Here is a 16,790-nt window from a genome sequence, read left to right on the forward strand (position 1 = left end):
TACCCAGGACACAGTATACACTATATACCTGACAGTGTGGGGTTCCCGATACCCAGGACACAGTGTACGCTATATACCTGACAGCGTGGGGTTCCCGATACCCAGGACACAGTATACGCTATATACCTGACAGCGTGGAGTTCCCGATACCCAGGACACAGTATACACTATATACCTGACAGTGTGGGGTTCCCGATACCCAGGACACAGTATACGCTATATACCTGACAGTGTGGAGTTCCCGATACCCAGGACACAGTATACACTATATACCTGACAGTGTGGGGTTCCCGATGCCCAGGACACAGTGTACACTATATACGTGACAGCGTGGGGTTCCCGATACCCAGGACACAGTATACACTATATACCTGACAGTGTGGAGTTCCCGATACCCAGGACACAGTATACGCTATATACCTGACAGTGTGGGGTTCCCCATACCCAGGACACAGTATACGCTATATACCTGACAGTGTGGGGTTCCCGATACCCAGGACACAGTATACACTATATACCTGACAGTGTGGGGTTCCCGATACCCAGGACACAGTATACACTATATACCTGACAGTGTGGAGTTCCCGATACCCAGGACACAGTATACACTATATACCTGACAGTGTGGGGTTCCCGATACCCAGGACACAGTATACACTATATACCTGACAGTGTGGGGTTCCCGATGCCCAGGACACAGTATACACTATATACCTGACAGCGTGGGGTTCCCGATGCCCAGGACACAGTATACACTATATACCTGACAGCGTGGGGTTCCCGATACCCAGGACACAGTATACACTATATACCTGACAGCGTGGGGTTCCCGATACCCAGGACACAGTATACGCTATATACCTGACAGCGTGGGGTTCCCGATACCCAGGACACAGTATACGCTATATACCTGACAGTGTGGTGTTCCCGATACCCAGGACACAGTATACGCTATATACCTGACAGCGTGGGGTTCCCGATACCCAGGACACAGTATACGCTATATACCTGACAGCGTGGGGTTCCCGATACCCAGGACACAGTATACGCTATATACCTGACAGTGTGGGGTTCCCGATACCCAGGACACAGTATACGCTATATACCTGACAGTGTGGGGTTCCCGATACCCAGGACACAGTATACGCTATATACCTGACAGTGTGGGGTTCCCGATACCCAGGACACAGTATACGCTATATACCTGACAGCGTGGGGTTCCCGATACCCAGGACACAGTATACGCTATATACCTGACAGCGTGGGGTTCCCGATACCCAGGACACAGTATACGCTATATACCTGACAGCGTGGGGTTCCCGATACCCAGGACACAGTATACACTATATACCTGACAGTGTGGGGTTCCCGATACCCAGGACACAGTATACGCTATATACCTGACAGCGTGGGGTTCCCGATACCCAGGACACAGTATACGCTATATACCTGACAGCGTGGGGTTCCCGATACCCAGGACACAGTATACGCTATATACCTGACAGCATGGGGTTCCCGATACCCAGGACACAGTATACACTATATACCTGACAGCGTGGGGTTCCCGATACCCAGGACACAGTATACACTATATACCTGACAGCATGGGGTTCCCGATACCCAGGACACAGTATACGCTATATACCTGACAGTGTGGGGTTCCCGATACCCAGGACACAGTATACGCTATATACCTGACAGTGTGGGGTTCCCGATACCCAGGACACAGTATACGCTATATACCTGACAGCATGGGGTTCCCGATACCCAGGACACAGTATACACTATATACCTGACAGCGTGGGGTTCCCCATACCCAGGACACAGTATACACTATATACCTGACAGTGTGGGGTTCCCGATACCCAGGACACAGTATACACTATATACCTGACAGTGTGGGGTTCCCGATACCCAGGACACAGTATACACTATATACCTGACAGTGTGGAGTTCCCGATACCCAGGACACAATATACACTATATACCTGACAGTGTGGGGTTCCCGATGCCCAGGACACAGTATACGCTATATACCTGACAGCGTGGGGTTCCCGATACCCAGGACACAGTATACACTATATACCTGACAGCGTGGGGTTCCCGATACCCAGGACACAGTATACACTATATACCTGACAGTGTGGGGTTCCCGATACCCAGGACACAGTATACGCTATATACCTGACAGCGTGGGGTTCCCGATACCCAGGACACAGTATACACTATATACCTGAGAGCGTGGGGTTCCCGATACCCAGGACACAGTATACGCTATATACCTGACAGTGTGGGGTTCCCGATACCCAGGACACAGTATACACTATATACCTGACAGCGTGGGGTTCCCGATACCCAGGACACAGTATACGCTATATACCTGACAGTGTGGGGTTCCCGATACCCAGGACACAGTATACGCTATATACCTAACAGCGTGGGGTTCCCGATACCTAGGACACAGTATACGCTATATACCTGACAGTGTGGGGTTCCCGATACCCAGGACACAGTATACGCTATATACCTGACAGCGTGGGGTTCCTGATACACAGGACACAGTATACACTATATACCTGACAGCGTGGGGTTCCCGATACCCAGGACACAGTATACGCTATATACCTGACAGCGTGGGGTTCCTGATACACAGGACACAGTATACACTATATACCTGACAGCGTGGGGTTCCCCATACCCAGGACACAGTATACGCTATATACCTGACAGCGTGGGGTTCCCCATACCCAGGACACAGTATACGCTATATATCTGGCATTATGGAGACAGTGACTAAGAAGATGGTAACACAGTTGTTGGTTAATTTATTCATACATTTCCAGGAAGAACAATAGAGGAGCTACACAATGTCAAGGAATAAAGAAGATGTAATAAAAGAACTGTTCTTTAATGGGGAATACAAGGATTTCCTAAAAGAGACAAGTCAGGGAAGCGGAGAGATCCTCGGTAACTGTCCATTAGTGAATGGCGGCTGTTCTCACCTGATGGGACATTGTGTGGTCTCGGGATCAGTCCGTGCGGTGTCCTGCTTTATGGCTGCTGCGAGCACTAACCGCATTCACTAGATTAAAAAAAAAAACACAAGTGCCGAAAGAAATTTTATTACAAAGAGATACTTTATAGCTCATCTGCACATGTCCTGTGTGAACAGACACCTGAGAGGGATATTACTGAGAAGTGGAGGAACCGCAGAAACCAGGAGGTGGAGACCCCGTAACTAGAGAGGAGTGGACCCGTGGAAGTTTGGGTTCTGCTGGTCCAACTGAACTGAACGCTAGGTTTGTGTCCTAGGTCATGACCCCAAACATTTTTCAAGAAGCCCCCAGAAATGGCCTGAAACAAAGCGCTGGAGAGTCCTGAAGTGGCCGCAATGAGTCAAGATCTAAACCCCATTGACTCTTGTGGAGAGATCTTACAATTACTGTTGGGAGAAGAGAAGACGTCTTCACATAAGAGAGACCAGGAGCAGATTATAAAGAAGAGGCCAAAATTCCAGGTGAGAGGAGGAAGAAGCTTGTGGACGGTTAGGCTGTGTGTGCACAGTGCGTTTTTTGGGTGCGTTTCGGTGCGTTTTTGGGCTCAAAACTGCATGACTTTGCTTCCCCAGCAAAACCTTTGAGTTTTCATTTTTGCTGTCGGCACAAAACTTTTTTTTTTTTTTTTTTAGGTTTAATATATCTTTATTATTATATATTTGTCTCAAAACAAGGGTACACAAAGTATAATTTTCAATTAACTGTTACAATTCTTTTAGTGTATTAACTTTTTTTTTTTAGCTGCATTTTTGAGCTGAAAAAAAAATGGCCATGTCAATTCCTTTCTTCGTTTTACTGCGTTTTCCACCCATGCAATGTATTGGAAAAACGCAGCAAAACGCAGCCAAAAACGTAACAAAACGCATGCGTTTTTACTGACGCATTTTTGCAGTGGGTGCGTTTTTAGTGACAAAAACCGCACAAAAACGCCCCCAACGAGTAAAGAAGACAGATTAAAAGTTGATGTATTTTATTGTTATAGTAATTTAGTATGTAGTGGTTAAATTTAAAAGTAACATTCTATAACCTAGAATATTGACATGTGAGTTGTTTACTAAAATCAGCAATGTATAGTTTCATAACATGTCTGGTTATATTAATATTACTTTGTGTTAAATTAATAAAAACATTTAAAAGAAAAAAAACGCCCAGTACGCACATAGCCTTATAGGAACTCATAGCAGTTATTTATTACAAAGGGTGTGCAACCAAATATTAAGATGAGGGGGCAACAATTTTGTCCGGGCTATTTGTGGAGTTTAGTGTGAAATTATATCCAATTTGCCTTTCTTTCTGTTTCTTTTTTTTTTTTTTGTTCCAATATATACAAAGAAAATAAACATCTGTATAACAAAATGTAATTGTAGTAATTGTTTGGGAGAAATACTTCATTTTCTGGAACTATTTCAAGGGTGTCAACACTTTTGGTCATTATATATATATATATATATATATGTGTATGTATGTATATGTATATATATATATATATATATATATATATATATATATATATATAGATAGATATCTCAAAATGGTGGCTCAGTGGTGTTAGCACTGGACGGTGGCTCAATGGTTTGCACTGGATGGTGGCTCAGTGATTAGCACTGGATGGTGGCTCTGTGATTAGCACTGGATGGTGGCTCTGTGGTTTCCACTGGATGGTGGCTCTGTGGTTTCCACTGGACGGTGGCTCAGTGGTTTCCACTGGACGGTGGCTCAGTGGTTTCCACTGGACGGTGGCTCTGTGGTTTCCACTGGACGGTGGCTCTGTGGTTTCCACTGGACGGTGGCTCAGTGGTTTGCATTGGATGGTGGCTCAGTGATTAGCACTGGATGGTGGCTCTGTGGTTTCCACTGTACGGTGGCTCAGTGGTTTGTACTGGACAGTGGCTAAGTGGTTTGCCATGGACAGTGGCTCAGTGGTTTGCACTGGACGGTGGCTCAGTGGTTTGTACTGGACAGTGGCTAAGTGGTTTGCCATGGACAGTGGCTCAGTGGTTTGCACTGGACGGTGGCTCAGTGGTTAGCATTGCAGTCTTGCAGCGCTGGGGTATTGGGTATAAATCCCACAAAGGACAACATCTGCAAGATATTTGTATTCTCTCCCCGTGTTAGAGCGGGTTCTCCGGTTTCCTCCCACATTCCAAAGACATACGGATAGGGAATATAGATTGTGAGCCCCAAAGGGGGCAGTGATGTCTGTAAAAGTGCTGCAGAATTTGATGGCGGTATATAAGCAAGCACAGTCTATCTATCTATATGTATATTGTGAGGCAGTGACAGGGGTAATATTTGAAGACTGCTATGTGTCCCCCAGAATGTGTCTGGAAACCCTCTGAGTTTGCTATAGCTATTACTGGGAGTATAGCACAAAGGGTAACAGGGAGACAGATCCCTCCTCCCAGTCCAGGTTTTGTAGCAATCCTCATGTCCGGCATTTTCATTTAAAATCATGCAGAGCACAGCAGGGTGTGTCTCAGTTGAGAGCCAGGCTTGGTGAAGCTAACACATGCTGTGTGAGCTGGGCTGGCTCTGTGTGGAGTGAACACAGGCCAAGAGTGTGAGCCTAGGAGAACCTTACACAGATCCCTGCGGTTATCGGGGTCCTAAGGTAACAAGACTTTTTGATGCAAAGAATTTGTCTATATGCACCGGCTGTGATCCGGAAGAGACTTTGACAGTGGGAAATTGGATCTATTTATGCTGCAACAATAAATAGACTGTTGGTGTGAACACGCTGCTGCCTCACGTTTTTGCCCAAGCAACGCTGCTACCTCACAATATATATATATATATATATATATATATATATATATATATATATATATATATATATATATAAGCTTAAATCCCAAAGGTAGGCAGCAAATTGTTAAAAAAAAAAATGTGCACTGTGTATTATTGACAAGAGCTAATTCAATGAAAACTATTAATTTAGTACCGTAAATTACATTAAAAAAAACAAAACAGTTTTATTGCTGTTGCTTCGCAGTGATATAATGCATCATCAGTCCCTATGTGCACCCTGCCATGCACTGTTCATGCGCTGTGCCTGCATCGTACCCATACGTCTCGGGCAGGGTGTATATGGATAGTGCGGGCTCCATCGCTGTGCCTGCATCGTACCCATACGTCTCGGGCAGGGTGTATATGGATAGTGCGGGCTCCATCGCTGTGCCTACACCTTACCCATACGTCTCAGACAGGTTGCGCATGGATGGTGCGGGCTCAGGGGCTGTGCCTGCACCATACCCAGCGCCTGCCTGTTAGGCTATGTGCGCACACTGTGGGGGGTTTTTTACCACAAAGATGCAGCGTTTTTATCTTGTGGCGACTACTTTGAGCAGCGTTTTTGGCTTTAAAAAACGCAGGAGTCCACCTGTCAGGGCTCTACTGAAGTGAGCCACGGGATTAGCGCTGACGTCACTCAGGTGATCTGCAGTGACAGCTGAAGTCACCGCTGATCCTGCAAGGCTCACTTCACTTGCGGCCTGACCCTCACAGCAAGCAGTCATTGTCTACGGCCACTCGCTGTGATTGTCAGATGTAGTAGAGCTGGAAGCATCGTGGGACCTCGTGTAGATTACGCTGGACCAAGAGTGGTGTTTTAGGGACTAATAAAGTAGTGAAAGAGGGGGCTTTTTTTTGTCTTTTATTTCAAATAAAGGATTTTTTGGGGGTTTGTGTTTTAATTACTTTGACTTACAGTTAAGTGAAGGAGGGGGTCTCATAGACGCCTGCCATCACTAAGCTAGGACTTAGTGGCAGCTATGGGCTGCCATTAACTCCTTATTACCCTGATTGCCACCACATCAGGGAAATTGAGATGAGCCAGGAAAAGTCCCGGGACTGTCACATCTAATGGATGCGGCAATTCCGGTCGGCTGCTGGCTGATATTTTTAGGCTGGGGGGCATTGACTCGCCCACCCCAGGGCTGTGGGACACCCGGTGCCGGGCCGGACTAGTCCAGGGGTCGTCAGTGGTGGCGGGGCCCGACTCCGTGGCCCTGGTGGGTGTCAATTAAATATGTCTGGTGACTTGGGGTGAATAAAGTTTGTGTTCGTGACGCCACCTGTGGTATGCGGCTATTAAGCCGCCGCTGCTGTATGAGGCCTCCGGGGTGATGGAATGGCAGCAATGATGGTACTGCTCCCCACAGGTGGAGCGGTACCCCGGGGCACAGTTGGTGCTCGTGAGAGTCTATGGTGTGGTGGAAGTCTATGCAGGCGGCAATAACTGAGACAACACCAGAGGGTGCAATTCCAAGGTCGTTACTCACACTTCCTGGGCTTAAGCACACTGGTGCCTCCGGACTGCTGAGACCCACTGTCAGGGACCTCCGCCGATCCTGGGTAATTCCTGGAATGAAAGCCGGTACCCTTCTCTCATGTGTCTCTGTCTGCAGCTGTCTCCTTAAACCTTGCCTTTGTAAGATGAACCTGGCTCGGCCTCCACTACAGCCTCCGGGCTGGGAGCTCGCCTGACGGTTATTTGCCCCTTTTCTAGAGGTTCTGCTGTGGGCTGTGGCCCGGGGAGTTTGCAACTTTCCCTGGGCCTCGGTTTTTACTGTTTGAGATGATTTTTCACTCCTCCAGTTTCTAGGGACCGTCCCCTGTTGCAGCTTGATCCCTCCACCGATGTTCCTGTGGAACAGGCCACCACAGCTCTACAGCTATCCGTGGCCCTGGAATCCCTTCTCTTCCTCTGCTTGGTGTCACCTGGACCCTCTGAGTCCCAGGTTCTTCACCAGGAAGCGTCACTTTCTTCTCTTAGCTCCTGTCTGACTAGAGCTTTCTTTCTGCTTCTCCTTCTCGTCTGCCTCCTGCAGACCTCCTCCTCCTTCCTCCCTCTCTCTCTATCTCCCTAAACTTGACCTTCCTTTCTCTGTCTGCTCTCTGGTGGCTCCTCCCACCTCCCCAGTTGCTAAGCTGTACCCTATAGGAGCAGGGATGGGTCTTACGGCCCCTCCCAGCATGCAGCATGGGAGGGTTACTGCCACTGTCCCTGGTCCCAGTGTGTACCTAACAATGGGTGTAGTGTAAATTTGCCTGGGGACCGGCGTTCACTCCTTTCCTTACCCAGAATGGTACATCACACCGCTGGATGGGGTGCAATGTTCCTGTGGCGACGGAAGCCTCAGGGGCGCCACACTCCCCCACATCGAATCCCAGCACGTCCTCGGGCTGAAAAACAACAAGAAATGTGGAAGAAATTGCAAAAGACATTTTTACATGCATGTAACAAAAACATTTTTAAAACTTTTCATCCCTTTATGGGAGGCACATTTTCTTGAACGTTGCAGAAACTTTAAAGTCTTTTTAAACTAGAGCAGACCAGCCACATTACGTCCAGTGGCCTGGTTACACATCAACATACTTCACATATAAACACATGTAACTGCGGACCACTTTCAAGTCCAGTGGCCCGGTAACACATTAACAGTGGGGGGGTGACATCTTCGAAAAGCAAAAAGGGGCAGAACATTCAGGATGGGTGACGTCTTCAAAAAGAACATTGGACAGACATACAGGGGCTATTTACAGTTCAGCATCTTCTTTCTTCTAATTAGTTGCGGGAGTCCTCTTCTGGCTCAGCTCCCGGTGACATGGAAGCTGCAGCCAGGTTGGTCTGGGTCCCCTGGGAGCTTGTGCTGGGACTGTTGCGGGGTAATGGTATCGGAGCTGCATCCTCCTCTGGCTGTTCAGGAGTCTGCTCTTCAGCCACGACAGTTGCTGGGATAGACGGCGTTGCGACCTGGTCTGATCTGGCCGGATAGGGTGTTTCTGCGCCGGACATCTCAACAGGGACTTCAGTCAGGATCGCAGCATGGATCACAGCTTGGGTCTCAGCGGGCATCGCAGCATGGATCCCAATGGGCATCGCAGCATGGATCCCAATGGGCATCGCAGCATGGATCCCAATGGGCATCGCAGCATGGATCCCACTGGGCATCGCAGCATGGATCGCCTCCGGGATCGCAGCAGGGATCACATTCGAGAGCGCAGCAGGGATCACATTCGGGAGCGCAGCAGGGATCGCTGCGACCTCCGGTAGTAACGCCGGCGGGGTCAGCACACCCGATCGGGCAGGGGCAGTGTGGGACTCACCCAGGGCTAGGCCGGAGATGCTCTGCAGCAGGATCGCCATCGCTGGTGTGGGCTTCGGATGGTCGTGGGCGGCACCTCCACACAGGCCTCGCTGCACTGACATCTGCAGACTCCTCATGGCCAGCACCATCTCCTTCCCCCACACGGCTGTCTCCCGTCCGCTCTGCTCCTTCATCCTGTCAGCCATTCTCCCGACCTCAGCCTCCAGCTCAGCGGCGGTCACAGGAGTGATCCAGGTGAGCTCCTCCTGGCCTCCGCTTGCAGGAGCCATCTTCTCTCTTCCTCTAGGCATTCTTAGCGCGCCATTTTGCATCCGCTGCCCTCCATCGCAGGCACTTCTTCACGCTCTTTCTTGCAAGACCAAGGGGGCGGGGCCTATTTTCGCGCTCTTTCTGCAGGCACGCCCCGCTTCTTCCCGCTCTTTGCAAGCTGTAATGGCGGCGGTTTCTCACAATAAAATACACAGTCTTTTCAAAGGCGCACAGTACCCGGTGGGCGCCGGGCACGTTATCCTGTTCGTGACGCCAAAATTGACTCGCCCACCCCAGGGCTATGGGACACCCGGTGCCGGGCCGGACTAGTCCGGGGGTCGTCAGTGGTGGCGGGGCCCGACTCCGTGGCCCTGGTGGGTGTCAATTAAATATGGCTGGTGAATAAAGTTTATGGTTGTCGTGACGCCACCTGTGGTATGCGGCTATTAAGCCGCCGCTTCTGTAGGAGGCCTCCAGGGTGATGGAATGGCAGCAATGGTGGTACTGCTCCCCACAGGTGGAGCGGTACCCCGGGGCACAGTTGGTGCTCGTGAGAGTCTATGGTGTGGTGGAAGTCTATGCAGGCGGCAATAACTGAGACAACACCAGAGGGTGCAATTCCAAGATCTTTACTCACACTTCCTGGGCTTAAGCACACTGGTGCCTCTGGACTGCTGAGACCCACTGTCAGGGACCTCCGCCGATCCTGGGTAATTCCTGGAATGAAAGCCGGTACCCTTCTCTCAGGTGTCTCTGTCTGCAGCTGTCTCCTTAAACCTTGCCTTTGTAGGATGAACCTGGCTCGGCCTCCACAACAGCCTCGGGCTGGGAGCTCGCCTGACGGGTATTTGCCCCTTTTCTAGAGGTTCTGCTGTGGGCTGTGGCCCGGGGAGTTTGCAACTTTCCCTGGGCCTCGGTTTTCACTGTTGGAGATGATTTTTCACTCCTCCGGTTTCTAGTGACCATCCCCTGTTGCAGCTTGATCCCTCCACCGATGTTCCTGTGGAGCAGGCCACCACAGCTCAAAAGCTCTCTGTGGCCCTGGAATCCCTTCGTTCCCTGCTTGGTGTCACCTGGACCCTCTGAGTCCCAGGATCTTCACCAGGAAGCGTCACTTTCTTCTTCTTAGCTCCTGACTGACTAGAGCTGTCTTTCCTTCTCTCCTTCTCGTCTGCCTCCTGCAGACCTCCTCCTCCTTCTTCCCTCTCTCTCTATCTCCCTAAACTTGACCTTCCTTTCTCTGTCTGCTCTCTGGTGGCTCCTCCCACCTCCCCAGTTGCTAAGCTGTACCCTATAGGAGCAGGGATGGGTCTTACGGCCCCTCCCAGCATGCAGCATAGGAGGGTAGCTGCCACTGTCCCTGGTCCCAGTGTGTACCTAACAATGGGTGTAGTGTAAATTTGCCTGGGGACCGGCGTTCACTCCTTTCCTTACCCAGAATGGTACATCACACCGCTGGATGGGGTGCAATGTTCCTGTGGCGACGGAAGCCTCAGGGGCGCCACAGCTCCCCATAACGTGGAGCTCCCCATCCTGAGAATACCAGCCCTCAGCCATGTGGCTTTACCTCGGCTGGTATCAAAATTGGGGGGGACCACACGCCGTTTTTTTAAAATGATTTGTTTATTTTACTGCACGATAAAGGTCCGCCCACCGGCGGCTGTGATTGGTTGCAGTGAGATAGCTGTAACTCAGTGTGGGGGCGGGTCTGTCTGCAACCAATCACAGCCACCGGTGAGCAGGGAAGGCATGAATATGTTATGAGCCTAATGAGCTGCCGCACCACAAGTGTGACAGCCGCCCGGTGACTGGTGAGTATGTAGCGCTTGCTCCTACCCCTTTGCGCCAGATTCTGGTCCCCATAGACTTTATGTGGGGAGCAGTATCTGGCCAAACACCAGCCCTCCGAAACGCAGGTACAAAACGCAAAAAAAAACTGATATGCTGCAGTGGTCACCACAAATGCGCAGCTAAAAAAAACTGCACTGTGTGGACAGCAAAAATGAAATCTCATAGACTTTGCTGGGAGATTGATGCAGTTTTTAGAACAAAAATGCACAAAAACGTGGCAAAAAACGCAGCGTGCGCACATAGCCTTACAGTGAGGATTTTTACCATACAATGAATGGTGGAATTACACTTTTTTCACCATTTTACACTATTATGATTTTTTTTTCATGATTTCTAGCACAATGTAGTGAATGGCGCCGTTCTAAACTACAACTCATCCAGAGAAAAAAAAATAAAAAAACAAAGTCCTTAGATATAAAGGTCGAGGGGAAAAAAAACAAACAATTACGGCTCTAGGACGAAGAACAAAAGCGCAGAAACAGAAGGAAAGGGGTTAATGGGGTGATTATAGGGGGTCGCCCTTCTGCAGTATTCCATGAGTGCAATTATCATTGTTGGAATTACCGGGGCTTATCCCAAATCTACAGGGCTGTGCTCAGACCCAGCAATGGCTGCCACAGGGGACTGCACAGACACTGGTATCCTCTGCCCCTGCCACACACGGACACCCTGCCACACAGGACCTCTCCACCCCACAGACGCCATGCCCTTCTGGCCACATATAACGTTATATAGGACGGGATCCTTACTGTGATAGCCTGCAGTCCGAAGATGTCCTGGTCTCCAACAAAATGGCGCCGACGGTCTTGCATAAGAGACAGGAAGATAAACAAAGGTTTCACTCTGGTGTTTGGAACAAAGCCGGAAGCGCAATGATGAGGGACGGGCTGTGCGTGGATCCAGTGCAGGGCCGGCGCCATCTTTCCGTAGCCTATTACATGACGATGGATGAAAAAATACAGGAAAATGGCGGCAGCGCCCCCTAGAGTCTGGCTGAAAAATGATGAACAAGCTGTACATGTGCAAAACTGCATACATAGCAATTCCATAATATCATGCACTCACTGTTATTAGAGATGACAGCAGTTTCATTTTTTTTATTCATTTCATATGCCAATTGCACAATACTCTCCGATGTGGAGCCAGAATGTCCCTTTAGGTCGTGTTCAGGCACCCAGGGGCAGGCGCATCTGCAGATTGTGGACGTGATTAGCTGCACCGTGTGCACTTTACGGTCGTGTGTTGGATTTTTTGCCGCATGTGAATTATTTATCATAGACTTCAGTGGAAGTGACGTGACTTATGTGTGCTAAAAAATATACAGCTGCACTCTGAAAGGCAGAGACACGCAAACACAGAGTACTGTATAGGAATCATGGAACTGTGTTACTGCTATCGAAAATAAGTTTTACAAATACTTGGTGCATAAAATGGCCAGTTTATGTGAGCCTAACAGCCAGCGTCAAGGCGTATACCCCAAAAATGGTGCAAGACAGAGCACACGGTGACTCCATCTGCACCATTATAGTCTGTGGCCCCATCGGCGCATACGTCTGAATCACGTTTTGCGGGGGGATCCGGACGGAAGCCACACAAGACCCCTGACTGGGGGAGAGGGCGCAGGGTGAAAGGGACCTTGGCATTTCAGAGTGCAGCTGTGTATGTTTAATATGAAAATAAAAAAAACTGACCAGCACATAGACAAATCTGAACAGGTGCAAACTGAAAAAGCAATGTACTACTAACTGTATTTTGGGTGTTTTCTTTTATGCTCTAAACAACAAGTGGCATATAAGTTGTGCAGATGTTTTTTGTTGCCATGTAGCCCCAGCCTATGGACACATTCGGATATCAGGGCCCATGGGTCTGATCACATACCGGCCACAGGTCTCTCAACCCAAACTCTGCAGCCTCAGAGTTCAGGTCAAGAGACCTCCTGCCGATTTAGAAATCATGGTCCTTACCGGTAACGAGAAACATGGACATGTGCGTGCAGACTTCCATTTTTTAAGGATAGAACACGTGCCTATTGTTGTCTGTGAGGTTGTCCACATGTCTGTGGTTTTTTGGGGGGGCTTTTTTTGCCGGCAGACACATTTTTAATCGTCTGAGTCACTGCTCAAACTCGCCCATTCAAAGCAATGGGTCCATAAAAAAATATAAAAACAATAAAAAAAGACAAGATGTCATTATGGTGCTGTCCTTTATCCCCTTCACACTATGGCTATTTTCTGTTTTTGGATTTTTTTTTTTCGTTTTCGTTCCCCTCCCCTTCTTCCAAGAGTCATGACATTTTATATTGTTATGTCCACCTAGTCATATGACGACTTGTTCTTTTTGGGACGAGTTTTACTTTCAAATGACAACATTCATTTTATCACATGATCTCAGTAGAAAGCGGCAAAAAAAAATCCAAGTGTGTTAAAACTGGGGAAAAAAAACTAAATTTCAATTTTTTTTATTTACCATGTTCACTATACGGTAAAGCCAACCGGGCAATATGATTTTGCGGGTTAGTATAATTAAACAGATACCAAACATGCATAGGTTTTTTTTTTATTTTTTTTTAAGTGGTGAGAAAAAAAATCAAATATTTGTAAAAATAAAAAAATGTTCTTTGTCTCACCATTTTCTGACACCCTTCAGTATATGGGGTTGTGTGAGGGCTTATTTTTGTGCCTTGAGCAGACATTTTTATTAATACCATTTTGGGGTAGATATGATTGCATTTTATTGCAATGTTGGGGCCGCTAAAAAACCCCACATGTAATTCTTGTGCTATTTTTTTTGTTTTTTTTACCAATCAGATTTATTTGTTGTATATTTTGATAGGTCAGACTTACAAACATAGCAATACCAAATATGTGTTTTGTTTTTTTCTCCTTTTATTTTAAATGAAGGACACATGGGTGATTTTAACTTTTATTTTTTTTATACATATACTGTAAATATATTCGGTATATATTTTTAAAAGTTTTTCTTTTTACTGGATTTACTAGTCCCCTTAGGAAACTTGAAGCTGCTTGCTTGTACAATACTCGGAAGTGCATCAGTACTGCTATGTATAGCAAAAATTCCACTCTCCTATGAACGCCAGCTAAACGCTGGTGTTCACAGGAGACTCATCATGACAAGCAAGGAAGTCTTCAGCAGACCCCCAACTGTAATGGCAACCCATCGCCCCCTGCAATCACATTACGGGCATGCCGATGGGTGCACAGAATGGTGCCCTCCCTGGCAGTGCGTGTTTAAGCAGAGATTGACAGAAGCATTTAACATGTTAGAAACTCCATCTAAACTGTTGATTGTGGTTTTTCGTCAGATTTTTATCTGATAGCCATCTTTTTACAGGTGAAACACATTTATTTTCATGTTGTATGTGTTAAAATCGCAATTACATCACTTTTCTGAGGGGATACTTGATGCATTTTTATCCACATCTGTCTGAATATATCATTGATAACAGAGAGTAAACGGAAAATGGGTTGTAAATCCGCGGCAAGGACTCAATGGATTCGGAAGGAGATTTATGCTTTTTTTTAATGGCATGCACAGGTCAACACGTTTCTGGAGTCACAGCTCCCTTCTTCAGCAGGCAAGGAACATCAAATCTCTGATGAATGAATATATCATTGAATTTATTTTTTTCACTGTTTCTGGCATACTTTCTTCCTGAACAATGACCAGATGGCGGCTTTTACCTCCTGGTTCCTCAGAGTATATATAATCGGATTTAATAAGGGGGTCAGCACTGTGTAAAATATCGACACCAGTTTATCAGCCGCATAAGACACCGACGGCCTCAAGTAGATGAAGACGCAAGGTCCAAAGAAGAGGGTGACCACAATGAGATGGGAGGCGCAGGTAGAAAATGCTTTTCCCATCCCGTCTTCCGATTTGGTGTTGACTATGGTTCTGATAATTCCCATGTAGGAGAGGAGTAAGACGATAAAGCACAGTGCGGATATCAGGCCGCTGTTTGCCACAAATACTATCTCGATGATGAAGATATCTGAGCAGGATAGTACAGACAAGGGGTGGATGTCACAGAAGAAATGGTCAATGGTGTTCGGGCCACAGAACTTCAGTTGACAAGTTAATATTATCTGGATGATGGAGTGTAAAAAGCTGACGGCCCAGCACAGAACTTCCAGCCAGTAACACATGGTCCTGTTCATAATACTAGAATACCGTAGAGGATTACATATGGCCACATAACGGTCATAGGCCATGACGGTAAGGAGGATGCACTCGGTTCCGGCAAAGAAGTGTAAGAAGAAGAGCTGCGTGATGCATGAGCTCAGGGAGAAGGTGGTTCTCTTCGATAGAAAGTCAACCAGCATCTTGGGGACGGTGACAGAGGCGTAGCATAGGTCCACCAAAGATAACTTACTGAGAAAATAATACATGGCTGAATGGAGGCGGGCCTCAAAATACACCGTAACCATGATGAGAAGATTGCTGAATAGTATAAGGATGTAGATGAAGAGCAGGAGAATGAACAGGGCAATACTTGCATTAGGAAAAGTGTCCAATCCAAGGAGAACAAACTCCTCCACATTGTGCTGGTGGCTAGTATTCATCTTCTCCGTGTTTTATTCCTAAATATCAAAACTGGAAAGTGGAATCATTTTTATGGAACAAATTTCTCATAAATGTCAATTACACATGTCATAAAATCCTTAGTGATGATGTCAGTCTGCGGTCTACAACATGTCGTCCTCCCTCTATCCGAAACTTAAGTCCAAAACTGAACTTCTCAGGTTTCTCAATCTACTGACTTGGGGTCAAATTTGACAAAGAACTTTCCTGTATTCCTTATATTCAATTGCTCACTCACGCATGTCACCTGCATTTTAAAACATCTCCAAAATCTGACACTTTCTCACCTTTGAAACTGCAATTACTACTGTTGTTCTTACTTATTCATATCTGGACTACTGTAACTCTCTACTGATTGATCTCCCTCTAACCAAATTTTCTCCTCTCTTAAAACGTCCTCAGTGCAGCATCCAGGGTCATATTTTTGTCCAGCTGCTTCACCGATGTCGCCACATTGTGCCAGTCATTGCACTGGTTACTCGTTCGCTACAGAATACAATACAATCTTATCTCTCTCACTCACAAAGCTCTTCACAGTTCTGCACAGTTCTCCCTCATCTGTGTCCATCACCCTACATGTGCCCTCCGTTCTGCAAGTGATCTGAGACAAACATCATCCATAATCTGAACCTCCCACCTCTGTGTCCAAGATTTCTCTCATGCTGCACCAGTTTTCTGGAATGCTCTACCCCAAACAATCCGACTAATACCTAGCCCCTATGCTTTTAACCATGCTTTAAAAACACATCTCTATAGGATAAGCCTATCATCTCAACTCACTAACCGGCGGCTCTCGTTACCGGAGTGTGTCAGCTACATAGAAAATAATGAAGCTGACTCCCTTCTGTCAGGAGAGAAGCCGGCCAGTCCGAGCCATGCAATGTGATTCTCGTACGGGTCACATGTACGTATGACTCTACAC

At 47.3% G+C, this 16,790-nt stretch overlaps 2 protein-coding genes across 4 annotated transcripts in view; both read right to left on the bottom strand.

The window, feature by feature from the left end:
- The window catches only part of LOC142256088 (zinc finger protein 10-like), an 85,902-nt gene extending 73,836 nt beyond the window's left edge, over positions 1 to 12,066 (bottom strand). For all 3 annotated transcript variants that reach the window (XM_075327607.1, XM_075327606.1, XM_075327605.1), the window contains exons 1-2: positions 12,016 to 12,066; positions 3,003 to 3,082 (exon numbers count right to left, since the gene is read on the bottom strand). In XM_075327607.1, coding sequence (XP_075183722.1) covers positions 3,003 to 3,014 — 12 coding nt within the window. In that variant the 5' untranslated portion in view covers positions 3,015 to 3,082; positions 12,016 to 12,066. The remainder of the gene's footprint in view (positions 1 to 3,002; positions 3,083 to 12,015) is intronic.
- Positions 12,067 to 14,913: 2,847 nt separating this feature from the next.
- On the bottom strand, positions 14,914 to 15,849 carry LOC142256214 (olfactory receptor 4Q3-like). Its single transcript, XM_075327782.1, has one exon. The coding sequence runs from the start codon at positions 15,847 to 15,849 to the stop codon at positions 14,914 to 14,916; it is 936 nt and encodes a 311-aa protein (XP_075183897.1).
- Between the last annotated feature and the right edge of the window lie 941 nt (positions 15,850 to 16,790).

This window comes from Anomaloglossus baeobatrachus, chromosome 11 (genome assembly GCF_048569485.1).
Source record: "Anomaloglossus baeobatrachus isolate aAnoBae1 chromosome 11, aAnoBae1.hap1, whole genome shotgun sequence".
Taxonomy (NCBI): domain Eukaryota; kingdom Metazoa; phylum Chordata; class Amphibia; order Anura; family Aromobatidae; genus Anomaloglossus; species Anomaloglossus baeobatrachus.

Excerpts from the sequence above, each read along its gene's own strand:
- LOC142256214 (XM_075327782.1), bottom strand. The coding sequence starts at position 15,849 with ATGAATACTAGCCACCAGCACAATGTGGAGGAGTTTGTTCTCCTTGGA.